This window comes from Macaca nemestrina, chromosome 17 (genome assembly GCF_043159975.1).
Source record: "Macaca nemestrina isolate mMacNem1 chromosome 17, mMacNem.hap1, whole genome shotgun sequence".
NCBI classification, from domain to species: Eukaryota; Metazoa; Chordata; class Mammalia; order Primates; family Cercopithecidae; genus Macaca; species Macaca nemestrina.
In genome coordinates this window covers 1,889,551-1,916,857 of record NC_092141.1, presented here as the reverse complement: position 1 = coordinate 1,916,857, position 27,307 = coordinate 1,889,551, and the positions used below count along the sequence as shown (strand labels likewise).

The following is a 27,307-nucleotide window of genomic DNA, read 5'->3' as shown; positions in this document are numbered from 1 at the left end:
GAGACCTGCAACTTCATCCTTCTGGCCCTTCCAGGCCGAGGCCACTCAGCCCTGCCATTGCCTTCTTTTTCCTTTCTTTTTTTGAGTGTCAGTCTTTCCAGCCACCCCCTCCCTCTCAGGGAGGTACCTCATGGCAGCCCGCCCCTCCGGCCTGGTTTCCTCAGGAAAAGCCCTGAGAGGAAGCAAGGAGGGGGTTGGGAGCTGTGGGGGCCAGATGAACCCGAGCCCTCCCACCGCGCCGGCTGCCATGGGGCTGGGACTGCTGCTCCCGCTGCTGCTGCTCTGGACTCGGGGGACTCAGGGGTCTGAGCTGGACCCCAATGGGCAGCACGTCTGTGTGGCCAGCAGGTGGGTCTCGTGGGAGTCTGATGGCGGGTGGTTGAACCGGTGTTGAGGCCTTTAGGGGAAGGAGGAGACTAGGAAGGGGGCTTGGGCTGGAAGGAAGGGCTGCTGATGGCGGCCTGGCAGGTAGTGGCTAGCCAGGGCAGATGGTGGAAGGGCCAGGGAAGGAGAGGGGAGGGGCTGGGGACCCGAGCCGTAAAGATCTGCTAGGCCTCCCTAGCTAAGGCTAAACCAGCCTCCTCCACCTCAGCCAGAGACAGTGATCCACCTTGCTCGGGGCTAGGCTGCACCCCCCCGCCTTGTCCAGCTGACCCCTTTTTGCCTCACAGCCCCTCTGCTGAGCTGCAGTGCTGCGCAGGCTGGAGGCAGAAGGATCAAGAATGCACCATCCGTGAGTAGCCGGACAGACCCTCAGCCAAGGAGAAGGGAAGCCGTAGCCCAGCGATAGCCCTTCCTTCCTACCCTCCCGGGCCTGCCCTTCCTGACACCAGGAGCCAGGGTTTCTCCTGTGACACCCCCCAGGCCTGAAGGGGCACCTCTTGAGGAGGCATGGCCCCAGGAGCCAGTGAGAGGGCAGGGGTGTCCCCTGGTCCTGCTCCTGTCTTTCCAACCTGGGTGGGGTGTCTTTCAGCCATCTGTGAGGGGCCGGATGCCTGCCAGAAAGATGAGGTGTGTGTGAAGCCAGGCCTCTGTCGATGCAAACCTGGATTCTTTGGGGCCTACTGCAGCTCCCGTGAGTCTCAAGGGCTGGATGAAGTTGCTGGGCAGAGCTGGGTACGGGGACAGTGGTGTGGGGGCGGGCAAGGCAGGTAGCCATGTAGCCTCAGGACAGCAGGGCCAGGATCCCTCCCAGCTTCACTGAGGAATCGCGGTCCAGAGACAGGAAGTGACACACACTCCTAGGAGATGGCCTGAGTCACTGGGTTTTCACCCGTATCCACAAAGCCCTGCCCACCTGCGCATCTTCCTCTTCCACTTCTCAGAAAACCTGTGATTCCCGTTCATTGCAAAATGAGTATATTCCTTCTCTTTCCCACATACGCCTTATACATGGGCAGTGGATGGAAGGAGGCCCCCCACTCGGCTGTCTGCCCTTTCTGGCAGAAAGAGAGGGAAGGGAAAGGGGTTGGGAAGCCAGAGGATGGGCACCAGGAATCAAGGAATCACTAGGGGAAAGGTGGCTTAACCTGCACCCTGGCGGGCAGCATCCAGGACTGAGATCGGGAGGAAGCTCTCTCTGCTCCAGCCCAGCAGGGATCCACCTCAGCAGGGAGGAGCAGCCATGGAGGAAGGCCCACCCACCTCGGTGCCGCACTCTGGGCAAGTCCACTGCCCACTCAGGATCTCTGAGTGTGTTCTGAATGTGAAATGGGAGGCTGGGCCTCCCACTAATGGCTAAGGGTTTTCTGTAGGTCAGAGCGGAGCAGGAAGTGAGTGTTGCCCAGGACAGGCTGCCGGATGTTCCGAGGGTCTGTCCCCGGCTCTTGGAGGATGGGCCCCGTGCCCCTTTTCCTTGCGTAAGGGGACGCAGGGTAAGGGTCCGCGCGCGGCCCTGAGCCCGCTGACCCCTCCCGTACCCATCCCTGCAGGCTGCCCGGGCCAGTACTGGGGCCCCGACTGCCGTGAGAACTGCCCCTGCCACCCTCACGGCCAGTGTGAGCCAGCCACGGGCGCGTGCCAGTGCCAGGCCCACCGCTGGGGCGCCCACTGCGAGTTCCCGTGCACCTGCGGCCCCCACGGGCGCTGCGACCCCGCGACCGGCGTGTGCCGCTGCGAGCCGGGCTGGTGGTCGCCCACGTGCCACCGCCCGTGCCAGTGCAAGCCCGAGGCGGCGCGCTGCGAGCAGGCCACGGGCGCCTGCGTGTGCAAGCCGGGCTGGTGGGGGCGCCGCTGCAGTTTCCGCTGCACCTGCCACGGCTCCCCGTGCGACCAGGACTCGGGCCGCTGCGCCTGCCGGCCGGGCTGGTGGGGTCCCGAGTGCCGGCAGCAGTGCGAGTGTGTGCGGGGCCGCTGCAGTGCCGCCTCCGGCCAGTGCACCTGCCCGCCCGGCTTCCGCGGAGCGCGCTGCGAGCTGCCTTGCCCAGCTGGTAGCCATGGGGTGCAGTGCGCACACAGGTGAGCGGGCGGGGCGGAGCGGGTGAGTGGGCGGGGCGGGGGCGGGGGCGGGGCGGGGGCGGGGCGCACACAGGTGAGCGGGCGGGGCGGAGCGGGTGAGTGGGCGGGGCGGGGGCGGGGCGGGGGCGGGATGCACACAGGTGGGCGGGGCGGAGTCAGGTGGCCGGGGCCGGGCGCCGGGAGGAGGGATCAGGGCTTTGCGGTGCTCCCCTCAAAAAACGTACGAAGCAGAGGGACGAGAAAGGGGAAAAGAGGTCTAGGCGCGGTGGTTCACACCTGTAATCCCAGCACTTCTGAGAGGCTGAGGCGGGCGCATCACCTGAGGTCAGGAGTTTGAGACCATCCTGGCCAACATGGTGAAACCTCGTCTCTACTAAAAACACAAAAATTAGCCTGGCCACGCCTGTAGTCCCAGGTACTCGGTAGGCTGAGGCAGGAGAATCGCTTGAGCCGGGGAGGCGGAGGTTGCAGTGAGCCGAGGTCGCACCACTGCACTCCACCGGGTATGAGACTCCCTCTCAAACAAAACGAAACAAGAACTTTAAAAACCCTTTGTTACCCAGGTCCAGCCCTGCCTGCTCATTTCATCGTTTACTGCTGTGCAAAAAATTGCTATACTAGCACTGCTAGCAAGCCATATGTATAGATGAGTGGATAGAGTGACCAAAGGTCCTGGGCAAGGTCCCTTTAGGACTCAGTGACTTTCAAACTTTGACCAGCTGCACTCACCATAAGAAATTTCACCCCTGGATGGGCGCAGTGGCTCACACCGGTAATCCCAGCACTTTGGGAGGCTGAGGCGGGCGGATCACCTGAGGTCAGGAGTTTGAGACCAGACTGACCAACCTGGTGAAACTCCATCTCTACTAAAAATACAAAAATTAGCCGGGCGTGGTGGTGGGCGCCTGTAATCCCAGCTACTTGGGAGGCTGAGGCAGGAGAATCACTTGAACTCGGGAGGAGAAGGTTGCAGTGAGCCGAGATCACACCATCACACTCCAGCCTGGGTGACACAGCGAGACTCCGTCTCAAAGAAAATAATAATAAAATAAAAAAAAAATAAAAATGCTGGTCCAGATCAGCTAAATGGCTTTTATAAACTCCCCTTCTTCTCCCCTACTAATGGATCTGACCCAAGTATATGATCCCAGATAGTTGAGCATCTGAGGGAGAAACTTCAAGTAACTGTTAAGCATCAATGGGAAACTAAGATATGGCAAATGTGAAATTATATTGGTGACAACAGTGGTCTCCAACCTTTTGGCACCAGGGACAGGTTTCGTGGCAATTTTTCTATTATCATACTGTAATCTATAATGAAATAATTATATGACTCACTATAATATAGAATCAGTGGCAGCCCTGAGCTTATTCTCCCACAGCTAGATGGTCCCATCTGGGGATGATGGGAGACAGTGACAGATTATCAGGCATTAGATCCTCATAAAGAGCGTGGAACCAGGACCCTGCCGTGATCAGTTCACAATAGGATTGGCGCTCCTATGAGAACCTAAGGCTGCCACTGATCTGGCTGGCAGGAGAGTTCAGGCGGTCAGGCTCCCCCGCTGCTCATCTCTATGCTGCTGCCTGGTTCCTAACAGGCCATGGACTAGTACCAGTCCATGGCCCAGGGTTTGGGGACCCCTGAGTGAAAACACTTTACATTTTTTTATTTCATGTGATGGAGTAGAAGACACTACTGAGTTCCATTCATGCCAGACCTCGGGGTCGCTCAGTGTGAAAGGAAGAAAAGGGAAAGGGCAGGAGGGAAGACCTGGCAGACCTGGCAGATGGGACTCAGAGCTTGGTGGTGACGTGGCTGCCCTGGCTGGGCTGCTGCCTCCTGCTGACCCTGGGACCCAGGGAAAGATGGTCACAGAGTAGACGCTTCGAAGGAAAGGGATGGGATCCTCCTGTAAGAGCCCTCATTTGTCTTCATTGTACAACGTGGGGAAACTGAGGCGCAAACCTGCCTGAGTGACCCAGGTGGGACCCGAACACTCTCCAGGGCCCCCGAAGGCCTGCGTGGAGTACAGGGGTTGGAAGGGGTGGGTGCTCCATCCATCCACCCCCACTGCTCCCACAAAGCCCTTCTCTTCCCAGCTGTGGCCACTGCAAGCACAATGAGCCGTGCTCTCCAGACACAGGGAGCTGTGAGTCCTGCGAGCCGGGCTGGAACGGAACCCAGTGCCAACAGCCCTGCCTGCCTGGCACCTTTGGCGAGAGCTGCGGACAGCAGTGCTCTCACTGCCGACGTGGGGAGGTCTGTCAGCCAGATACCGGCCACTGTCAGCGCTGTGACCCTGGCTGGCTGGGGCCCAGGTGAGCGCACCATTCTGTTCAGGGTGGGGTGCACCTCCCCCCAGGACCCTCACCTCAGCGGCTCTCTCTGAGGGCACCACCCCTCCCTGACACACAGGTTCATGCAGTCCCAGGGGCCTCCCTCCTGTTGAAGAGTTGGGGAGAGCAATGAGTTCTGGGGGTACCTGGGCAGGATCCCAGCTCCCTCCCCTCTGAGGCTTCCTGCCCTCCTCCCCCTCTGGGGACTTGTAGTCTGTCAGCTGCTGGATTCGGCCCCAAGTTCAAGGCCCTATTTACACCCGAGCTTCACTGCTAAGGCGTGGCCAGTTGGGTCCTTGAGTCCAGGAGCCTGGAGTGGACAGGTGGGGCCCCACGGTGGGGGCCAGGCCTGCCTTGCTCTCCCCTTCCCCGAGTCTTGCCTCACCCCAGGTGTGAAGACCCCTGCCCCACTGGCACCTTCGGGGAAGACTGCGGCTCCACCTGCCCCACCTGTGTTCAGGGGGCCTGTGACGCTGTGACAGGGGAATGTGTCTGCAGTGCCGGCTACTGGGGGCCCAGGTGAGGACGGGGGTCCTGGGGGCAGGAGAGTACCAGGGGCCTAGGTCAGGCCTCTGTGCAGCGTTTCCTCAACTTGCCTGGACAGTGCCCGGAAATCTCCCTCCCTGTTTCCTGCCTGTCCCTCCCTTCACGCAGCCCTCAGCCCGCCTCTCCATGTCACTCCACAGCTGCAACACCTCCTGCCCGGCCGGCTTCCATGGAAACAACTGCTCAGTTCCCTGTGAATGCCCAGAGGGACCCTGCGACCCTGTCTCCGGGTCCTGCCAGCCGGGTAAGGTGGAAGAAGGCTGCAGGGTGCAGTAGCCAGGGAAAGGCGGGCCCTTCACACGGGCTCCAGGGCCAGTTCCTCACCAGGGAGTCTGGGCCACTTTAGAGACATTCTTTTTTTTTTTTCTCTTGAGATGGAGTCTTGCTCTGTCCCCCAGGCTGGAGTGCAGTGGCACGATCTCAGCTCACTGTAACCTCCGCCTCCAGGGTTCAAGCCATTCTCCCACCTCAGCCTCTCGAGCAGCTGGGATTACAGGTGCCCGCCACCACGCCGGGTTAATTTTTGTATTTTTAGTAGAGACAGGGTTTCACCATGTTGGCCAGGCTGGTCTCGAACTCCTGACCTCAGGTGGTCTGCCTGCCTCTGCCACCCAAAGTGCTGGGATCACAGGCATGAGCCACTGCACCCGGTCCAGAAACATTCTTTATACCTGAGCTCTGTGTGGATGCTCTGGGGCTCCCTGAAGATGTGACAGAGCCCTGGCCCCCTGCGAAACCAGGCTAGAGCCATGAAATGCGCAGCAGGGTGGTTGGACACTGACAGGGCCTCAGGGGCAAGAATCTGTGGAATGGGCCACAGACCCTGCGGAAGGGGACGCGCCAGCAGAGAGGCTGCCCGGAGGCAGGAGAGACCCCCACGAAGAAGCTTCTGGGTAGCAGGCAACTCAGAGCAAAGACAGGATGTGTAGGAGACAGGAAGGCCTGAATATCCCCCATCTCCGGCTCCCCCAGGCTCTCGCAGTCGGGACGCCACCCTTATCGCAAGCAGCCTTGTGCCTCTGCTGCTGCTGTTCCTGGGCCTCGCCTGCTGTGCCTGCTGCTGCTGGGCCACCCGGTCAGACCTCAAGGACAGGTGAACACTAGCCCGTCCCTTCCCCACACAGCTCAGGCCATGGGGTGGGAGCAGGGAGGCATCTGGTTTCCTTTCCGGGTGGGGAAGGCTGGCCTCATCACCCACATAGGTCAGAGGTGATGGGGTGGGGAGAGCTGACCTTATCACCCACATAGGTCAGAGGTGATGGGGTGGGGAGAGCTGGCCTTGTCACCCACATAGGTCAGAGGTGATGGGGTGGGGAGGGCTGACCTTATCACCCACATAGGTCAGAGGTGATGGGGTGGGGAGAGCTGGCCTTGTTGCCCACGTGGGTCAGAGGTGATGGAGGTAGTTGGCAGTGACTGTGGCCTGGAGACACTGGAGACACCGGGTCAGCTGCCTGCCCTCCTTGGAAACCTTCGATGAGTAAGTTTCTGAGTTGCATGGGCACCGGGCTGGCAAACTGGAGCCTGCAGCGGGAGGCAGAGAGCTGACACCGGCAGGGACCAGAGGAGGAGGACTGGGACCACGGCAGGAGCAGCCCAGCTCTGGGCCAGGAGGGAAAGAGACCAGGCCTCAGATGCCCCGCAAAGGAAAGTGACATGAATGTCTGTGCAGTGGGTTAGCAGAGAATGTAGCTTCCTGGGAGGCAGAGAGCGGAGGGAGGGTTGGGCTGGTGGGGCCCGCCACAGAGGGGCTTACGCAGAGCTTTGTTCCTTTATGAAACCTCTTCACACTCCAGGCTTCTGTGAGACTCACAACAGCCTGGAGGTTTGGAACAGGGAATGTGGGGCCAGGAGGATTATTGTCCTCAATTCCCAGAGGACACGGAGGCCCGAGGTGATCCAGTTGGTTATTGGCACACAGGAAGCCCCTCTCCGCCTTTTTGGACTCTTTGTCTGGTGCTCTCTTGCTAGTTCCTGCCCTAGTCCTCCAGCACGTCCTCCTCTGTGCTTGTGTGGCATTCACAGATGAGCAGAGACAGTTGCCACTGGCCCAGGGCATAGAGCCCACGGTGGCAAGAAGCCCCTCACAGGGACACAAGGACAGGTGCAAAGGCTGTTGGAGGGACGGTGAAGAGTGGAGCAGCCTCCTCCCCATGTGGGGGCAGAGCAGAGTGGGAACAAGGGAAGGCTTCCTGGAGGGGGTGTCATTTGAGACAGGTGGGCCAGGCACAGTGGCTCACACCTGTAATCCCAGCACTTTGGGAGGCCGAGGCAGGCAGATCACCTGAGGTCAGGAGTTCGAGACCAGCCTAGCCAACATGGTGAAACCCCATCTCTACTAAAAATACAAAATTAGCTGGGCATGGTGGTGGGTGCCTGTAATCCCAGCTACTCAGCGGGCTAAGGCAGGAGAATCGCTTGAACCTGGGAGGCAGAGGTTGCAGTGAGCCAAGATTGCACCATTGCACTCCAGCCTGGGCAACAAGAGCGAGACTCTATCTCAAAAATAGAGAGAGAGAGAGAGAGACAGGTGAGCTGGGGCTCAGCTAGGATGATAATAACAAAGAGCTGCATTTTGGAAAAGCCCCCACAAAACGCTTGATACTCTGCCAGGTCCTGCAGATTAGATAGATAGATAGATAGACAGACAGACAGACAGATAGATAGATAGATAGGCAGACAGGATCTGTTTTACAGATGTGGAAACTGAGGCCCAGGGAGGTGAAGTCTGAGCCAGAGTTGTTACTCAGGGCTGTCTGACTCTAGAGTCACACTTGGTTCTGTGGCAGGCCTGAATCTTGGGCTCAATCGTTTGGATTTTATTCTGCAGTCAACAGAGAGTCACTGAAGTAGAGGTCGTCACCCTGTCACACCCTGCCAAGGTGACCCAGGTCACCTTGGGTCTTATGTACTGACCACTGTCCCTGCCCTCCTCACTCAGGCCAGCAAGAGATAGAGCTACCGTGTCCAGGATGAAGATGCAGGTCTGGGGAACACTGACCAGCTTAGGCTCCACACTGCCCTGCGGTTCCCTCAGCTCCCACAAGCTACCCTGGGTGACAGGTCAGTGGGCGCTGGGGGCTGCGGTCTGGGATTGGACAAGGCTTTGCATCAGGTCCCGCAGGCGCCTGATCTGGAGTCTCTACAGTTTCACATCACGACCCGGAGGTCCCCTTCAACCACAGCTTCATCGAGCCACCCTCTGCCGGCTGGGCCTCTGATGACTCCTTCTCATCCGATCCTGAGTCTGCAGAGGCAGATGAGGTTCCCGCCTACTGTGTGCCACCCCACGAAGGTAGCCCCCCAACAGCCCACATAGCCCCTGAGCAGCCCTGCCCCCCACAACTCCCTCTGTAGTCCCCCAGCGAACAGTTATTATTTATTTATTTATTTATTTATTTATTGAGACTGGGTCTTGCTCTGTCGCCAGACTGGAGTCCAGTGGTGCAATCTCCGCTCACTGCAACCTCCGCCTCCCGGGTTCAAGTGATTCCCCTGCCTCAGCCTCCCAAGTAGCTGGGATTACAGGTGCCCGCCACCACGTCTGGCTCATTTTCCTATTTTAGTAGAGACCGGGTTTCAGCACGTTGGCCAAGATGATCTCGATCTCCTGACCTCGTGATCCGCCCGCCTCAGCCTCCGGAAGTGCTGGGATCACAGGCGTGAGCCTCCGCGCCCGGCCGGCAAACAGTTATTAAGGGCCCATTCTGTGTTAGTCACTGTTCTTGGCTCCAGGGATGCAAGAGATAACAAGACAGATTCCTATCCTCACCAAGCTTAGAGTCAGATGGGCAGTCTGACAATGACAGGACACAGTGATATGTGTCTCCATGGGGGACATACAAGGAGGGGCTCATTCGCTAGCCATGGTGGGGTGACTGGGGTCAGGGAAGATGTGTGTGGTATCCCAGTTGAGTCTAGCAGAATCAGTAGGAGTTAACCAAGTGAAAGTCAGGGAGGGGAGGGAATGGTGTTTTAGGAAGATGGAACAGCATACACAAAGGCCCAGAGGTGAGAGGGATGTGGCTCGGTGACATCAAAATAGTTTTAGCTTGGTTAGAGTGTGACAGTATTTCAAAGTAGGGAGAGGTGGTGAGAAAAGAGTATAGAGACCAGGTGTGGTGATTCACACCTGTGATCCCAGCACTTTGGGAGGCGGAGGCAGGAGGATTGCCTGAGGCCAGGGGTTTGATACCAGCCTGGCCAACATAGTGAGACCCCATCTCTACAAAAATTTAAAAAAAAAAAGAGTGTAGAAGTAACAGTGTCGGCCGGGCGCGGTGGCTCAAGCCTGTAATCCCAGCACTTTGGGAGGCCGAGACGGGCGGATCACGAGGGCAGGAGATCGAGACCATCCTGGCTAACACCGTGAAACCCCGTCTCTACTAAAAAATACAAAAAAAACCTAGCCGGGCGAGGTTGCGGGCGCCTGTAGTCCCAGCTACTCGGGAGGCTGAGGCAGGAGAATGGCGTAAACCTGGGAGGCGGAGCTTGCAGTGAGCTGAGATCCGGCCACTGCACTCCAACCTGGGCGACAGAGCGAGACTCCGTCTCAAAAAAAAAAAAAAAAAAAAAAAAAAAAAAGAAGTAACAGTGTCTACCTGAATTGGTCCTTCTGCCTCTCTCCACTTCCTTGCCCTCTTCCTTGCCCTATTTTTGAGGCCTCCTGGAAGATACTGAGCTGTGGGTAGGATGCATTGTGGTGGCCAGTTCAGCTCCAACCAAGCTCTTCTGTCTCCTCTGCCAGGGATGGTCCCTGTGGCCCAGGCAGAGTCGTCAGAGGCCAGCCTGGCTGGAGGTGCTTTCCCGCCCCCTGAGGACGCCTCCACGCCATTCGCCATCCCGCGCACCTCCAGTCTAGCTCGGGCCAAGCGGCCATCGGTCTCCTTTGCCGAAGGTACCAAGTTTGCACCACAGAGTCGCCGAGGCTCAGGGGAGCTCTCCAGCCCGCTCCGAAAGCCCAAGAGGCTCTCCCGGGGGGCACAATCAGGTCCTGAGGGCCGGGAAGCCGAAGAGTCCACAGGCCTGGAGGAAGCAGAAACAGATGAGGCCCTTCCTGCGGCTGCCAGTCCAGGAGATTCAGCCACTGGCCACCGACGGCCCCCACTTGGTGGCCGGACAGTGGCTGAGCACGTGGAAGCCATTGAGGGCAGTGTCCAGGAGAGCTCAGGCCCTGTGACCACGGTCTACATGCTGGTGGGGACGCCCCGGGGATCTGAAGGCCCTGTCCGCTCTGTCTTCCGCCATTTTGGTGGCTTTCAGAAAGGCCAGGCAGAACCCAAGGTCAAGAGGGCCATCTCTAAGCCTCCACGCCAGGCCCTGAATCGGAAAAAGGGCAGCCCTGGCCTGGCCTCTGGCTCTGTCAGCCAGAGCCCCAACTCAGCCCCAAAAGCTGGGCTTCCTGGGGCCACAGGGCCTATGGCAGTCAGACCAGAGGAAGTGGCCCAGGGGCTGGGGGCAGGCACGGAGAGTTCAGGGAGGGCCCAGGAGCCAATCTCTGGGGCTGGCTTCCCGAAACAGGATCCTCAGAAGCAGGCTGAAGAGGAAAGGCAGGAGGAACCTGAGTATGAGAATGTTGTACCCATCTCCAGGCCACCAGAACCCTGATGACCTTGAATTTGGGGAGTGAGGAGACTGGATGGGATCAGAGCTTCCATGGACTGGACTGTGTTGTGTGCTGGAAAATGATCCCAGGGCCCAGACAGACAGACCAGAGCCTCTGCCCCTCCACAGGGAAAAGGCAAGGCTTCCGGGCCAGGTGGCCCAGGGCCCTGGTGGTGCTCCCAGAGGGGTCCTGGAAGGCCTGGGCAGAGACCCTGCAGGATGGGGTCAGGAAGGGTTAACTGCAGGGACTTCTCCTGTGCTGTCCTGGACCCTGTGTGCCTCGTAAGGGCTATTCTTTCTTTCATGTGCAAAACATTTTTCTGAAATGACAACCTACACGTTTGCTGATAAAAGATTGGCTAAACAAATATTTCTTTTTGTTGTTGTGGTTTGTTTTGTTTTGTTTTGTTTTTTTGAGACAGAGTCTCGCTCTGTCCCCCAGGCTGGAGTGCAGTGGCGCAGTCTTGGCTCACTGTAAGCTCCGCCTGCCGGGTTCACACCGTTCTCCTGCCTCAGCCTCCCAAGTAGCTGGGACTACAGGTGCCCACCACCACGCCCGGCTAATTTTTTTTTTTATTTTTAGTAGAGATGGGGTTTCACCATGTTAGCCAGGATGGTCTCGATCTCCTGACCTCGTGATCCATCTGCCTCGGCCTCCCAAAGTGCTGGGATGACAGACATGAGCCACCGTGCCCGGCCTATGAACTTTGTAAAAAGGATGTATGTGCATAAAAACAGATTCAAGGGAAAGGCACTAACTGGTATTTTCCTCTGGAAGGTGAGATTGTAGGTGATATTTATTTTCTTCTGAAACTTTTGTATGGTTTGCAAATTTTCTACAGTGAACACTCTTTTTTACTTTTGTTAGTAGATAGAATTTAATAAAGTATAATAAAAAGCAATGATCTTTGTTAAAAAAATAAAAAGTGCTAACATTACAGACACGTATAAAGTAAACCGCAGATTTCCCTTCTCTCCAGAAGCATCTGTAGGTCTGAATCTAAAGGAGAGAAGGTAGAATCTGCTTTTGCCTGGCAGCTTTTTGGTCTTGTTTGAATTCTTTGCTCACATATTACCTAGTCAGAAAAGAAAAGGGGCAGCTCCCCCCATGCTTTATTTATTTCTTTAAGATGGAGTCTTACTCTGTCACCCAGACTGGAGTGCAGTGGCATGATCTCGGCTCACTGCAACCTCTGCCTCCCGGGTTCAAGCAATTCTCCTGCCTCAGCCTCCGGAGTAGCTGGGATTACAAGCACCCGCCACCACGCCCGGCTAATTTTTGTATTTTTTGGTGGAGACAGGGTTTCACCATGTTGGCCAGGCCGGTCTTGAACTCCCAACCTCAAGGGCTCCACCGCCTGGGCCTCCCAGAGTGTTGGAATTATGGGCATGAGCCACCACGCCTGGCCAGGGGCAGCTCCTTTTATCCCAGCGCTCAGACAATCTCATCAACAATTGGGTGCTTTCTTTCAGATGTTTTTCTGTGTACCTGTCAACAAATATTTTAAACAAAAACAAAATTTTAGCATAGTTAGCATACTGTTCTCAGCTGCTTTTTTTTTTTTTTTTAGAGATGGGGTCTTGCTCTGTTGCCCAGGCTGGAGTGCAATGGTACAATCTCGGCTCACTGCAACCTCTGCCTCCCAGGTTCAAGTGATTCTCTTGCCTCAGTCTCCTGAGTAGCTGTGATTACAGGTGCATGTCACCACGCCTGGCTAATTTTTGTATTCTTAGTAGAGACGGGGTTTCACCATGTTGGCCAGGTAGGTCTCGAACTCCTGACCCACCTTGGTCTCCTGAAGTGCTGGGATTACAGGCGTGAGCCACCGCGGCCGGCCTCAACTTGCTTTTCTACTTAACAATATATCCTGGATATAGTTCAATGTCCATAAAATAAAGCCACCTCTCTTTTTTTTTTTTTTTTTTTTTTGAGACTGAGTCTCGCTCTGTCGCCCAGGCTGCAGTGCAGTGACCGGATCGCAGCTCACTGCAAGCTCCGCCTCCCAGGTTTACGCCATTCTCCTGCCTCAGCCTCCCGAGTAGCTGGGACTACAGGCGCCCGCCACCTCGCCCAGCTAGTTTTTCGTATTTTCAGTAGAGACGGGGTTTCACCGTGTTAGCCAGGATGGTCTCGATCTCCTGACCTCGTGATCCGCCCGTCTCGGCCTCCCAAAGTGCTGGGATTACAGTCTTGAGCCACCGCGCCCGGCCAAGCCACCTCTCTTTATTAAAAAAAATGACTACATGAGATTCCATCTAGCACAACTATTTAAATCATTCCCCTGCCAATGGATGGTTGGGTTGTTCTGATCTGTTTTGATACAATAAACAATGACATAGCATACAACTTTGTTCATATTTATTTATTTTTTGAGACAGAGTTTCAATCTTGTTGCCCAGGCTGGAGTGCAATGGCACAATCTCAGCTCATTGCAACCTCCGCCTCCTGGGTTCAAGCGATTCTCCTGCCTCAGCCTCCTGAGTAGCTGGGATTACAGGCACCTGACACCACGCCCAGTTAATTTTGTATTTTCAGTAGAGACGGGGTTTCTCCATGTTGGTCAGGCTGGTCCCGACCTCAGCTGATCCACCCACCTCAGCCTCCCAAAGTGCTGGGATTACAGGCGTGAGCCACCGCGCCCGGCCCCATATTTATTTTTACATTTGTGCAAGTTTTTCTATCAAATAGATTCCTAGAAGCAGGGCTGTTGAGTTGTAGGGTAAGGGAGTTAGACACTTCTGTACTCACTCCAAATTGTCTCCAAAAATGTTGCCTGGATTTGTATATTCTCACAAATTATGGGGGAATCCATGTCCCTACACTCAATCTGATCAGATAAAAAAGGGTATCTCCTTATTCCACCTTGGTAAAAATAAAGTAACACATGCTAAAGCTTCTTTTTTTTTTTTGAGATGAAGTATCTTTCTGTTGCCCAGGCTAGAGTACAAGTACAATGGCACAATCTCGGCTCACTGCAACCTCCGCCTCCTGGGTTCAAGCAATTATCCTGCCTCAGCCTCTCAAGTAGCCAGGACTACAGGTGTGTGCCACCACGTCCAGCTAATTTTTTGTATTTTTAGTAGAGACGGGGTTTCGCCATGTTGGCCAGGTTGGTCTTTCTGACCTCAGAAAATCTGCCCACCTTGGCCTCCCAAAGTGCTGGGATGACAGGCGTGAGCCACTGTGCCCAGCCACTAAAGCTTCTAAAAAGTATATATAAATTTTTTTTGGCCAGGCGCGGTGGCTCACGCCTGGGAGGCCGAGGCGGGCAGATCACGAGGTCAGGAGATCGAGACCATCCTGGCGAACACGGTGAAACCTGTCTCTACTAAAAATACAAAAAAATTAGCTGGGTGTGGTGGTGCGTGCCTGTAGTCCCAGCTACTCGGGAGGCTGAGGCAGGAGAATGGCGTGAACCCGGGAGGTGGAGCTTGCAATGAGCCGAGATTGTGCCACTGCACTGCAGCCTGGGCGACAGAGTGAGACTCTCTCAAAAAAAATTTGTTTTTGTGTTTAACCATCAACAATTATATCTCATTACAATTTAAATTTCTATGCGTATTCTAAGGTTGAGTTTCTTTTGTGTCTTGGCTCTCTGCAACCTCCGCCTCCCAGATTCAAGCCATTCTTGTGCCTCAGCCTCCTGAGTAGCTGGGATTATAGGCACCCACCATCACGCCCAGGTAATTTTTGTACTTTTTGTAGAGATGGGGCTTCACCATGTTGGCCAGGCTGGTCTCGAACTCCTGACCTCAGGTGATCCACCCGCCTCGGCCTCCCAAAGTGCTGGGATTCCAGGTGTGAGCCACCACGCCTGGCCTCTTGCCCCTTTTCATGAGTTCATGTTTTCATTCCACAAACTCATATTGTGCACCTGCTTTGTGCTTGCTCCTCTATCAAGGGCTGGTTATACAAAGTTGAAGAAGACACCGTTCTGCCCCCAAAGAGTTCATAGTCAATTGGAGAGGAAGACCAACAGATGAATAGCTAATTATAAAACAATGCCGGCAGTGGACAAATAAAGTGAACATTATTAATGGGGAGTGGTTAGGGAAGGCTTCCCAGAGGAGGTGCTGTCCAAAATGAGGCTCTGTCGAGAGCTAGAGGAGAACAGCAGGTGCAGAAACCACAGGCCATGTGATTGGAACTTCTGGGACCAGGCAGGTCAGATGTCCTCCAGAGACAGGGAGACGGAGGAGCCTGCGTGGGTCAAATTGGGGAACTGGAACTTTAAAATTTTGTTTATTTATTTTTTTGAGACAGAGTCTCGCTTTGTTGCCCATGCTGGAGTGCAGTGGCACAATCTCTGCTCACCGCAACCTCTGTCTCCCTGGCTCAAGCAGTTCTCCTGCCTCAGCCTCCTGGGTAGCTGGGGTTACAGGCGGGTGCCACATCACCCAGATCTTTTTTTTTTTTCAGATGAAGTTTCGCTCTTGTTGCCCAGGCTGGAGTGCAATGGCACAATCTTGGCTCACTGCAACCTCCACCTCCCGGGTTCAAGTGATTCTCCTGCCTCAGCCTCCAGAGTAGCTGGAACTACAGGTGTGCGCCACCACGCCCACCTTATTTTTTGTATCTTTAGTAGAGACAGGGATTCACCATCTTGGCCAAGCTGGTATCAAACTCCTGACCTCATGATCCACCTGCCTCAGCCTCCCAAAGTGCTAGGATTACAGGTATGAGCCACTGCACCCAGCCTGGCCATGCTGATCTTGAACTCCTGACCTCGTGATCCACCCGCCTCAGCCTCCCAAAATGCTAGGATTACAGGCATGAGCCACTGCGCCCAGCCTGGCCATGCTGGTCTTGAACTCCTGACCTCGTGATCCACCCGCCTCGGCCTCCCAAAGTGCTGGGATTACAGGTGTGAGCCACCGCGCCCAGCCATTTTTGTACTTTTAGTAGAGACAGGGTTTCACCATGTTGGCCAGGCTGGTCTTTAACTTCTGACCTCAGCCTCCCAAAGTGCTGAAATTACAGGCGTGAACCACCATGCCCAGCCAGGAACTGGAACTTTATCCTGTTTTACAAATAATAGTTTTTGAAGAATTTTGGCAGAGGTCACATTTACATTTCCCTTAGTGCCCTGGGATGAGATGGGGGCTGGATTTGAGGAGCTGAAATTTGAAGGTGGCTCAACCACAGCAGTTCCGGGCCTAAGGGCACAGATGGACCGATTAGGTAAATATGTAGGAGATACAGGTGTATCAGTGTGATGGGGATGGGTTGAGGGAGAGGCAGAATCACGGCGACTGCCTAACAAATGTCTGTTAAAAGGATGGTTCTCAGCAGGGCGCTGTGAGTCATGCCTGTAATCCCCGCACTTTGGGAGGCCGAGGTGGGAGGATCACTTGAGCCCAGGACTTTGAGACCAGCCTGGGCAACAGGGCAAGACCCTATCTCTACAAAAAATACAAAAGTTAGCCAAGCGTGGTAGCACGCACCTGTGGTCCCAGCTACTTGGGAGGCTGAGGCAGGAGGATCACCTAAGCCCAGGAGGTCAAGGCTGCAGTGAGCTATGATCACGCCACCACACTCCAGCAGTCTGGGTGCCTAAGATCTTGTCTCAAAAAAAAAGGAAAAGAAAAAAAGAGATGGTTCTTGGTATCTAACTTCAGTAGACAGTAGTGTGGTTATCTGAGAGAAAATGGGGAGGACAGTTCTGGGGGATATTTGAGATGTGTTTGAGCCCCAGAGTGCCCTCAGGCTGCTCAAAGAGGAGGAAAGGGTGAAGGAAGAGATTTTTCAGATGGCAGTTGAAACCTTGTGAGTGGGAAGGGTTCACAGGGTGAGGAACGGGGTAGGTTACCAGCTGGAGCCGCCCCCCAGCAGGCTGACAGCACCAAGCCTTGTCTGGGGGAGGCTGCCCTCGCCAGGTGGCCTGGGCGGATTCTGGACAGTAGGGGCACACTCGGACTGGGGCAAGTAGAGCGAGGCGTCTGGGGCTCCCACAGCCCTGCGGTGGTGGTGGGGTTTTGTTTAATTTTATTTTTTATTTTTTATTTTTTTTTGAGATGGAGTCTTGCTCTGTCACCCAGGTTGGAGTGCAGTGGCACAATCGGCTCACTGCAACCTCCGTCTCCTGGGTTCAAGCCATTCTCCTGCCTCAGCCTCCCCAGTAGCAGGATTACAGGCGTGCACCACCACACCCAGCTAGTTTTTGCATTTCAGTAGAGACCCGGTTTCACCATGTTGGCCAGGCTGGTCTCGAACTCCTGACCTCGTGATCCACCCGCCTCGGCCTCCCAAAGTGCTGGGATCACAGGCGTGAAACAACGCGCCCGGCTATTTTTGGTTATTTTTTTATTTTGGTAGAGACGGGTCTCACCATGCTGCCCAGGCTGGTCTCGAACTCCTAGCCCTAAGTGGCCCTCCGACCTTAGCCTCCCAAACCGCTGGGATTCCAGATGAGAACACCGCGCGGCAGTCCTGGGGTGCTAAGCCAGCCCCCCGGAACGAGCCAGGGAGACCAAGCAGATTCTGGGGCAGACGGTCTTCCGAGCTCGGGCTAGTGCCTCGGATCTGGGGGACGAAGACGGGCAGCTGAGCTTTCGGAGCCCGGGCTTATCAGACGGGGACCCGGAGCCCCCTCGAACCCTCGCAGGCTTGTACGAGCCGGTGGACGTGGGTGGAACGGGGTGAAGGTGGGGGGTGGGGCTCGCCGCGGGCAGGGAGCTCCCAGATGACCATCAAGGGTGGAGGGTCCCCGGGGGACCGAGCAGTGCGTGAACACGGGCGGAGAAAGGTCAGTCTGATGGGGGAACCTCAGGAGACCCCATCCTAGGACGGGACAGACCAGCCCCAAATCCCCTTGCAGGTTTCCAAGGGCCAACTTCCAGGGACCGGGCAGACGGCACCCGGTCGGTGCATCAGCAGGGGGCGCCACGGCTGGACCGGGTCCGGGATCCCAGACCCCGAATACGCCGGGACGGGAACCACCGGGGCGGGGGAGCGAGGAACCAGGACCCAAAGCCCGAGGCGGCGGGGACGGCGGCGCTTCGTGGGGAGAAAGCGGGGTGGGGATTCGAGAGCGGAACCACAGTGCGGAGCCGGCGCATCTGGGCGTGGTGACCCGCGCGGAGGGGGCAGCTGGGGACGGCGGGGCGGCCGCGGGAGAGCCCAGCTGGGGGCGCTGGTGGCCCGGCGGCTTCGCGGGGGAGTCCGCGGGGGTCCGGGACGCGGAGCCGGAGCCCCAGCCTCACAGGGTCAGGGCGTTGGAGAGGTCGCGGGGCGATGTCGCCGGGGATTCCCGGCCGCGCCGTGACTCGGTCAAGTTGAAGGCGGCAGAGCCCGCAGCGCCCCGGCCCCTCCCGCCCCCCATCTCTCTTGTTTGTCTCAGAGTCCGGCCGGAACCGGCTTCTGCTCGCGGCGGGGCGGGCGGGGGGCTGGCTGCTGATTGGCCGACGCCTGTTTCCAGCCCCGCTCAGCCAATCAGCGGGCGGCAGTGTTTTCTTCTTGGGGTCGGAATAAAAGGGCTGGAATAAAAGAGGGCAGAAAAGGCGACGGGCGGGCCCGACACACGCCGGAGGAGCCGGGTGAGCTGGAGCCGAGGGTCGCGGCCGGGGCGAGGGCGCGGGGGCAGAAGCGCCCGCCGAAGGGGCGCAGGGAGAAAACATGGGAATAAGAGGAGAGAGACGGAGCGATGAGGGGCCTGCAGGAAAGAGATGACGAACAGATGCGGGCTGGGGATGGAGGCGCGGGGCTCCAAAGCCATGGAAACGGGCGGGTTGCCGGGGGAACGCCCGGGATGGGGGTCGCGGGCTGGCTCGCGCCGCCGGTTTGAACCGGCTTCTCGTCTCCCACGCCGGGTTCGCGTGGCCGCAGCGCCTAGCGACCTAGACGGCGGCCAATGGCGCGGCAGTTCCTGCGCCGTCCGGCCAATGAGCGCGCCGGGGCGGGCCGTTCCGTAGCTCTGGGCGCTGATCTTGTGGTTGAAGAAACCAGCTCTGGGGAAGGGTCTCGGGCGCGGGCGGGAGGGCACCTGTCAGGGTTCCTGGGAGAGGCAGCCCCCGGATCTGCCCCTGCCCACCTTACGCTGCGTTCCATGCTGGCCCCAGGCGATGTCAGTCCTGCTGCAGGCCAGGACTAGTTCCACGGCCCTCAGCATGCGTTAGCCTCTTCTTGCCTCCATGCCTCAGTTTACCTTGGAGTGAGCTGCAGGAGACGTCTCCCTGCCTGGCCAGGGCGGCTCTGTCGTAGCGGAGGGCAGCGGTACGAGCCGGCCGCGGGGTCGGGGTGGCCCAGGTCCGGGCAGGGCTGGGGTTCGCCTCCTCTGCAGCGCGCACCGGCCCCCGCGGCCGGGGAGGAGTGACAGTCCGGAGCTCTGCGGCAGCGGCCGGGGCAGCTGGGGGGCGGCCGCAGGGGCTGGGCAGGGCCGGCCGCTGACGCCGAGGTCTGTGAGCAGGTGGTGCAGAGCCGGAGTCGGAGCCCGGAGCCGCGCCGCGCCGCACCATGGCGCCCACCCTGGCCACTGCCCATCGCCGCCGCTGGTGGATGGCCTGCACGGCCGTGCTGGAGAACCTCCTCTTCTCGGCAGTCCTCCTGGGCTGGGGCTCGCTGCTCATCATGCTCAAGTCGGAGGGCTTTTACTCCTACCTGTGTACCAAGCCAGGTGAGACAGGCGCCTGGGGCTGCGGGGGGCTCCTGGAGCCGGGGCTTTGGGAGGGGGCGGGATGGGGGTGAAGACCTCGCATGCCACAGCACTGCATTGCCCAGTGCCGCTCGGGTATCCAAAGGCCCATCTGATCCTCACCCAGCCCTGCCGGATACTTGTCATTGCCCCTGTTTTGTGGATGAAGACATCGAGGTTCAGAGCCATCTTCTGTCTTGCGCAAGGCCTCAGAGCCTGGGCCTGCCATCCACCCAGAGCCCCACCTGCTGTCCAGGGTGTTCCTTCCACCCCCTAGGAACATTGCTGGACTCCTCTCCTCTCCTCCCCGCTCCTGGAACATAGCTTGGCTGGTAGTAAACATGTTGCTCTCTGCTTGTGAGAAAGAGGAACTCCTGATTTAGGGGCGGGGGTGCAGCAGGAGAGGAAGTGGCCTTGCCTCCAGCCCAGGGAGGGTTCATCTAGAATCTAGACGTTCCTCAGGCCGTTGTGGAGTCTCCTAAGTGCTTGCTGGACACAATTTCTTGTCTATTTTTGCTGCCTTGTGATTCTCCAAAGGGCATTTCCCGACAGGGGCTCTGAGGACATCTCCGTGGCTTTCCAACCCCGTGAGGATGAAGGAAGGGGAAGAGGAGAAGGGAACGTTGATGGAAGTGATGCTAGGCGTGTCCTCTCCTCTTTGCCTCGCCACTGGAATTGCTGAAGGCAGGCTGAGGATGCTTCTCTGCATGACGTCTGCACCATCCAACACACACACCCCTTCACACCTTCATACCTTGTTGGAGGATCCTGATTACTACAGGGCAGTAGGTTCAGCCCCACAGGAGGGCCACGGCAGCCCCCAGCCTCTAGCTTCCTACCCTCCTTCCTAGGCAACCTTAACAGGCAGTGTTTCCCTCTGTCTCCTCCTTGATCCTAACGGTAACTGATAATAGCTGAGCTCACATAATCTCTCTCGCTGGTGCTCCAGTGCCCATAGATGGAGGTAGCCCAGGTTTGACTTCCTGAGTCCCCAGCAGCAGGCCTTTTCTTTCTAGAGCTCTTTGCAGGAAGAGAAAGCTTTGGACCAGCTCATGCTGGGTGTAATCCTTTGTGGAAGCCTCCCTGTTTCCCTTCTCTGATCTGCCCTGGAGATTCCTGTGTGTCCCAGTCTCTAGGGAGGGAGGCTTAGCTGGAGAGATTCAGGGCAGGAGAAAGCAGGAGAATGCAGAGGCCGCGGGGAGAGGACAGAAAGTATATCATTAATAACTAACCTTTAGCCTTTAGCCACTCAAAAATATTTCCTAACAGCCTAAGGGTTCTTGGCAGGCCTTTCCCCACATCAGCAAGAAATCTTGGGAGTTGGGAAGAGTCAGACCTTGTTCCCTGAACAAGCTTTCTGCGTTGCCCGAGAGATGTTAGGAGATTAATGCCAGTGCTGGAAAGGCACAGGTTGGAGTGTTTGCTGCTGCTTCTCCTTTCCTCTCCTCCCTTAGAGATCGTGACCCTCCCTGCTTCCCTCTCTTGTGGGCTCTTTCAGGCTGGACACAGGGTTTAAAAAAAAAAAAAAAAAAAAAGCAGAAAAAAAAGTCATCATCCTCAGATAAAGCTTTTTTTTTTTTTTTTTTTTTTTTGAGTGGAGTCTCGCTCTGTCGCCCAGGCTGGAGTGCAGTGGCACAATCTTGGCTCACTGCAAGCTCTGCCTCCCGGGTTCACGCCATTCTCCTGTCTCAGCCTCCCAAGTAGCTGGGACTACAGGAGCCCGCCACCTCGCCCAGATAATTTTTTTTGTATTTTTAGTAGAGACGGGGTTTCACCATGTTCGCCAGGATGGTCTTGATCTCCTGACCTCGTGATCCACCTGCCTTGGCCTCCCAAAGTGCTGGGATTACAGGTGTGGGCCACAGCACCTGGCCTCAGAGAAAGCTTTTAGTGTCTCACCCAGACCAGAGAACTGTTGTGGCAGGTGTGTGTTTTTTTTTTTCCACCCACCATGGTGTCGGGAAGGTCGGATTCTAGGTGGGTTTTTTTTTTTTTTTTCATAGACTGTCCACGGATTTAATTGATAGTATGGTTTTGGCAGAGTTGGGTCTGGTCCCTTCATTCCTGCCTCAACCTTGGCTTCTTCCTCTGTCTAAGTGGGAGGAGTCCCAGAGATTGTGCCAGTGTGGTGCTGAGTTAGTGTTTTAAGCCCTGGGCAGACTTGACAAGTTGCTCCTCTAAACCAAAGTGAAGGTGAAGGGTCAGGATTGTGGGTTGAACATCAACTTCTTATCCGTGCTTTTGCTCCTGCTTCTAATTTTGGTTTTTCTGATTATCTGGCAAACCTGCTGAGCCCGCGTCCCGGGCGGGAAGCCTGCTGATTGCACACAGCTTATCTCTCTGGCCGCACTGCTCCTTGATTCTTGGAGTCCACATAACCAGTTTTCTTTCAGGCCAGAAATCTCCACACGTTGCTTGTCTGGGAGTGCCTGGTGAAGTTAGGGTGAAGGTTTCGGCTTCGGTCTGATATTTTCAAACTTGGTGCATGGCTGAATTGCAGAGAAGCAGTGAGGCCATTTTTTGAATGTATTGAATTAGACTTGTGAAAGGCTGAGCCGTGTCCGGCTGATGAGATGCAAATTTCTCAGCTTCGTGTCGCTCTAGGACGATGCTGTGGTTTGTTCTCTAAAGAAAATTTGCCTGACGGAGCTTGCAGTGAGCTGAGATCTGGCCACTGCACTCCAGCCTGGGTGACAGAGTGAGACTCCGTCTCAAAAAAAAAAAAAAAAAAAAAAAAAAAGAAAATATGCCTGAACCTGTTGAAAGATTCTTAGAACTCTTTCTCAGGACTCCAGCCAGAATCTGGTCACAGACGTGGTGTTGGGTTCCAGCCTCGGGAGGTGGCAGGGGGAAGGAAACGGCTCATTTCTCGGCTGCCCCTCCGTTCGTTCTTCCTTGCCTGCTGGGAGAGGTGGCAGGCTGGGTTTGGGGACCTGGGTGCAGGAAGTTGGTGATGGGTTTTGCACAATATCCTCCAGGTGTTGGCTGCCGGATGCCTCCCTCGTCCCCCTGGTGAGGGCAGGAGACCAATTGGGTGTTCAGTCCAAGAAGCATGGGGCTTCCCAGAGCTGTGTCCTCTTGGCCTCTGGGATGGCAGTGTGACCGCCCACGCCTGGGCCCTTTCTTCATTTTCTCTGTTATCCAGTAGCCCCCACTTCAACAGGGTCAGGGTCAGCTTGGGGGGCTGCGGCTACCTGTGGATGGTTTTTTTTATTTGAGACAGGGTCTTGCTCTGTTGCCCAAGCCGGAATGTAGTGGTGCGATCACAGCTCACTGCAGCCTTAACTCCTGGGCTCAAGCAATCCTCCCACCTCAGCCTCCTGAGTAGCTGGGACTACAAGTGTGCGCCACCCTACTCAGCTAATTTTTGTATTTTTTTGTAGAGACAGGGTCTCGCCATGTTGCCTAGGCTGATCTCAAACTCCTGGGCTCAAGCGATCCTCCTGCCTCAGCCTTCCAAAGTGCTGGGCCTACATGTGTGAGCCATCATACCCAGTTAGATTTTTGTTTTTGTTTCTGGGACTACAGGTGCCCACCACCATGCCCAGCTAATTTTTGTATTTTTAGTGGAGATGGGGTTTCACCATGTTGACCAGGCTGGTCTCGGACTCCTGACCTCAGGTGATCCACTCACCTCGGCCTCCCAAAGTGCTGGGATGACAGGTGTGAACCACCACGCCCAGCCCTGGTTAGTTTTTTATTTATTTATTATTATTTTTTTGAGACAGAGTCTCACTCTGTTGCCAGGCTGGAGTGCAGTGGCGCGATCTTGGCTCACTCCAACCTCTGCCTCACAGTTTCAAGCGATTCTCCTGTCTCAGCCTCCCAAGTAGCTGGGACTACAGGTGACTGCCACCACACCTGGCTAATTTTTGTATTTTTTCGTAGAGATATGGTTTTACTATATTGGTCAGGCTGTTCTCGAACTCCTGACCTCAGGTGATCCACCCGCCTTGGCCTCCCAGAGCACTGGGATTACAGGTGTGAGCCACTGTGCCTGGTCAAATTTTTTGTAGAGATAAGTGTTTCACCATGTTGCTCAGGCTGGTCTCAAAACTCCTGGGCTCAAGTGACCTGCCGACCTCAGCCTCCCAAAGTGCTGGGACTACAGGTGTGAGCCACCACACCCAGTTAATTTTTAAATGTTTTGTAGAGATGGGGGTTTCACCATGTTGCCCAGGCTAGTCTTAAACTCCTGGGCTCAGTCGATCCACCCGCCTCGGGCTCCCACATTGCTGGGATTATAGGCGTGAGCCACTGCTCCAGGCCTACATGTGCATAGTTAATCCCCTCTTTCTTGTAACCTAAACATTCAGTAAACATTGACGAAGGTGCGGTGCTGGGGACCCAGAGCAAACAAGTCATCACACGCACACCTGTGTAACCTGTGTAATTCCAGGTGGTAGCCGGGCCCCCAAGAAAGAGCCAGAATAGCTGCGGAGATCTGGCTCCTGCTGGGTGGGAGGGCCTCTCTGGGGTTCAGGCTGAAGCCTGGAGGTTGAAGAGGGGTGAGTCAGGAGAGGAGGGTACACCCTGGAGGAGAGGAGAGAAGTGGGAAGGGACTGGGCCTGCAGGGCCTGGGAGTCCATTTGGGGAAAGTGAATTTTTTTTTTTTTTTTTTTTTTGAGACGGAGTCTCGCTCTGTCGCCCAGGCTGGAGTGCAGTGGCGCGATCTCGGCTCACTGCAAGCTCCGCCTCCCGGGTTCACGCCATTCTCCTGCCTCAGCCTCCCGAGTAGCTGGGACTACAGGCGCCCACAACCGCGCCCGGCTAATTTTTTGTATTTTTAGTAGAGACGGGGTTTCACCGTGGTCTCGATCTCCTGACCTTGTGATCCGCCCGCCTCGGCCTCCCAAAGTGCTGGGATTACAGGCTTGAGCCACCGCGCCCGGCCGGGGAAAGTGAATTTTATTCCCAAGGCAGGAGGAAGTCAGGGAGGTAGAGGAGGGTGACGATCCAGTTCCCCTGTTAGAGCCTCGTGTGAATCGTTGAGGGCTTGCCCCATGCTGGGTATGTTTGGATGGCACAGAAACCAGAAGTCGTCACGGCCTCTGCCCGAGGAGGTCACTCACGGTCTGACCATGGGCATGAAGGCTGACCCCAGTTGTATGCTCCTGACTGCTGCAGTTGCTCCGCCTGTGGTGGCGGGAGAGAGCCTCTCACCCTGGCACCGAGGTCGCTGCGAGCTCACCCTGGCATACAGGTTGCTGCGAGGGCAGAGGGGCTGCCGCCCACCTTGGGGAAGCAGGGCCAGGCTTGGTCCCCATGGGCTGAGTGAAGCTGCAGATGTGGACAGGAGACTTCTCTGCTGCCTCGAGCACCTCTTTTTTTTGGGGGGACGGGGAGTGGGGGATGGAGTTTCACTCTTGTCGCCAGGCTGGAGTGCAGTGGCGCAGTCTCAGCTCACTGCGACCTCTGCCTCTCGGCAGAATTAAAGCAATTCTCCTGCCTCAGCCTCCCAAGTAGCTGGGATTACAGGTGCCTGCCACCATGCCCGGCTAGTTTTTTGTATTTGTATTTCATTTTATTTTTTTTTTTGAGATGGAGTCTCACTCTGTCGCCCAGGCTGGAGTGCAGTGGCGCGAGCTCAGCTCACCGAAACCTCCATCTCCCAGGTTCAAGTGATTCTCCTGCCTCAGCCTCCCAAATAGCTGGGATTACAGGCACCCACTACCACACCCGGCTAATTTTTGTATTTTTAGTAGAGACAGGGTTTCACCATGTTGGCCAGGCTGGTCTCGAACTCCTGACCTCGGGTGATCCGCCCGCCTCGGCCTCCCAAAGTGCTGGGATTACAGGCGTGAGCCACCACACCCACTGGATAGCTTTCTTAAATCCAGCCTTTCACGTTTATTGCTGTAAATGTGACTTTTAAACTTTTCCCCCAGTTTATTTGGAATTTTAAAAATTCCATAGCAATGGGTAAGAAGGTTTAAAGGCTGGAGCCGGCAGCCTCAGGATGCGTCTCAGAGAAGAGCTGGCGGCCTTGGCTCTTCCCACCGCCCCAGCCTCCCTCCTTGGTTCGTGACCTCATTTCCCTCACAGACATCCGCTGGCCACCCCTGGCTTCTGGTGTCCGTGAAGGTCCATCCAGCTTAGGCTGGCTCTCAGGGACCTCGTGGGACAGTCTTAGTTCCGTTCTCACCAAGCGGTACTCAGGGCCTCCTAGTGTTGCCGACACCAGGGGCAGCCTTTTCCTGGCTCTATTCTCTCAGCATTTCCTCCCTGGGATATGAGCCTCTAACCCAGGCAGACCAGCCTCGGCATAGCTCGAAGGGTAAGAGCGGGAGCTTCGGGGTCTGACACCCTGGAGTCATGAGACCTTCGGCAAGTGACTTCCCCACTCTGAGCAGCCCTCAGGGACACTCTCACAGTATCCTCATGGGGAATATGGGGTGGGCGTGGGCACACCCACTGAGCGTGGCAGCTGGCACACACTGGCACTGTGCACATGGCAGCCGCTGCTGGGCCCACTGCTCGGGGGCCAGGCTCTGGTCAGCCCAGGACGGCCTCTGCCTGTCCGTGCCCTCCTGTCTGTTGTTTGCTCTGTGTCTGAACTGACCTCTCACCTATATCTCCCCTGCTGGACTGAGGACTGAGATGCTGCTTCCTGTTGCCGGATAGACTAAGGATTTAAGAGCCGGGAGATCCTGGGCAGGGGCCATCGGTGGGCTGTCCAGGGGCCCGCACCCTGGAGCGGGGGGCTCAGAAAGCAGCCAGTCAGGGAAGGGGGAAGCTCAGGAATTTAGAGGGAACCTCAAGCCAGGTACTCCTTGGCCCCCTCAAGCATCATCTTGGAGGCCCCCTCCCTTTGTCTCCCGGGGTGTGGGGAGACTCCTATTTGACTTGGGGGAGCCCGAGAGAGCCACAGCACCCTCTTTTCTCCCTGATTCCTCTGTGAAGATCTTGTGCGTCTCCTGTGAGCGAGGCTGAACAGGGTTCCTCCGCCCTGGCCCTGGGTCTCCTCCTAAGCAGCCCTGTTCCTGTTCTGGGCACTCACTGGCCACACCAACTCTTGCCTGTCTTCTCTGTTCACCTTCTCTGTCCGGCCTGGGCTGGGCCACTTCTGGCCGCCCCTGAGGAGGCGTCCATTTCATAAACAGGTGCAGGTGAGGAGCAGAGCAGGCTGGCCGGGAATGAGCAGAGCAGGCTGGCCCGGGGTCAAGCTCTAGGCTGGGAGCAGAGGACCGCCCCACGCCGTGGCACTTCCTGGGCCACGGCACTTAATCTGTTTGTCTCTCTCCTGGGCCACAGTGGCCCAGGTGGGAGCAGAGGGAGGGGAACAGCCTGGGTGTGTCTGTGTTTAGGCATCTGCTGGAGCGGTGACGTGGTGCTGCTGTTTACTGTCAACAGAGCTTCTGGGCTCACCAAGGGCTTCATTCCCTCCAGCAGCAGGGAGACTCTCCCCAAGCAGAAGGGGAAGCCGCTCACTTCCCCCGCCCCAGGTGCATCTGTTGCTGGACAGGACTGCCTGGAGGCAAGCGGCCGGGCAGAGGGCCTGGTGGCCCCAGCGGCAGGGATTTGTTTAAGGGGAGAAGGCTGGTGGTCTAGAGTGCAAGGTCCTTGCCCCTGTGTGTCGTGGCTGCAGGGTAAAAGATGGGAAGGACAGATACCCTTGCCTCTCCCCTGACCTTGCCTCTCCCCTATGTAGTTAAAGGGGTGACCAGATCTCTAATCAATTTAAGACTTTTTGGTTGTTGTTTGTTTGTTTGGAGACAGAGTCTCACTCT

At 56.5% G+C, this 27,307-nt stretch overlaps 2 protein-coding genes across 5 annotated transcripts in view; both read left to right on the top strand.

The window, feature by feature from the left end:
- Positions 1-130: 130 nt before the first annotated feature.
- Positions 131-12,975, top strand: LOC105471654 (scavenger receptor class F member 1). 2 transcript variants are annotated; one of them, XM_011724238.3, is made up of 11 exons: positions 131-348; positions 672-733; positions 974-1,075; positions 1,932-2,457; positions 4,561-4,779; positions 5,188-5,316; positions 5,484-5,587; positions 6,316-6,436; positions 8,285-8,406; positions 8,492-8,638; positions 10,091-12,975. In XM_011724238.3, exons 1-11 carry the CDS (start codon positions 131-133, stop codon positions 10,948-10,950), a joined length of 2,610 nt encoding a protein of 869 aa, XP_011722540.2. In that variant the 3' UTR covers positions 10,951-12,975. The 2 variants fall into 2 exon arrangements, with proteins under 2 accessions (XP_011722540.2, XP_070938191.1); XM_071082090.1 differs by having other exon boundaries at positions 8,529-8,638; positions 10,091-10,333.
- A 5,971-nt stretch (positions 12,976-18,946) lies between these two features.
- Positions 18,947-27,307, top strand: part of LOC105471638 (solute carrier family 43 member 2) — a 57,195-nt gene continuing 48,834 nt past the window's right edge. For 2 of the 3 annotated variants that reach the window (XM_071082092.1, XM_071082091.1), the window contains exons 1-2: positions 18,947-19,159; positions 19,353-19,559. In XM_071082092.1, the coding sequence (XP_070938193.1) occupies positions 19,400-19,559 (160 nt within the window). In that variant the 5' untranslated portion in view covers positions 18,947-19,159; positions 19,353-19,399. Of the gene's footprint in view, positions 19,160-19,352; positions 19,560-25,302; positions 25,855-27,307 lie in introns of those variants that run through there. The other variant, XM_071082094.1, reaches the window with a different exon arrangement.

Excerpts from the sequence above, each read along its gene's own strand:
- LOC105471654 (XM_011724238.3), top strand. The coding sequence starts at position 131 with ATGGCAGCCCGCCCCTCCGGCCTGGTTTCCTCAGGAAAAGCCCTGAGA. Across the intron at positions 1,076-1,931 it reads TGGGGCCTACTGCAGCTCCC|GCTGCCCGGGCCAGTACTGG; the intron begins GTGAGTCTCAAG and ends CCATCCCTGCAG. Across the intron at positions 8,407-8,491 it reads CAAGCTACCCTGGGTGACAG|TTTCACATCACGACCCGGAG; the intron begins GTCAGTGGGCGC and ends GAGTCTCTACAG.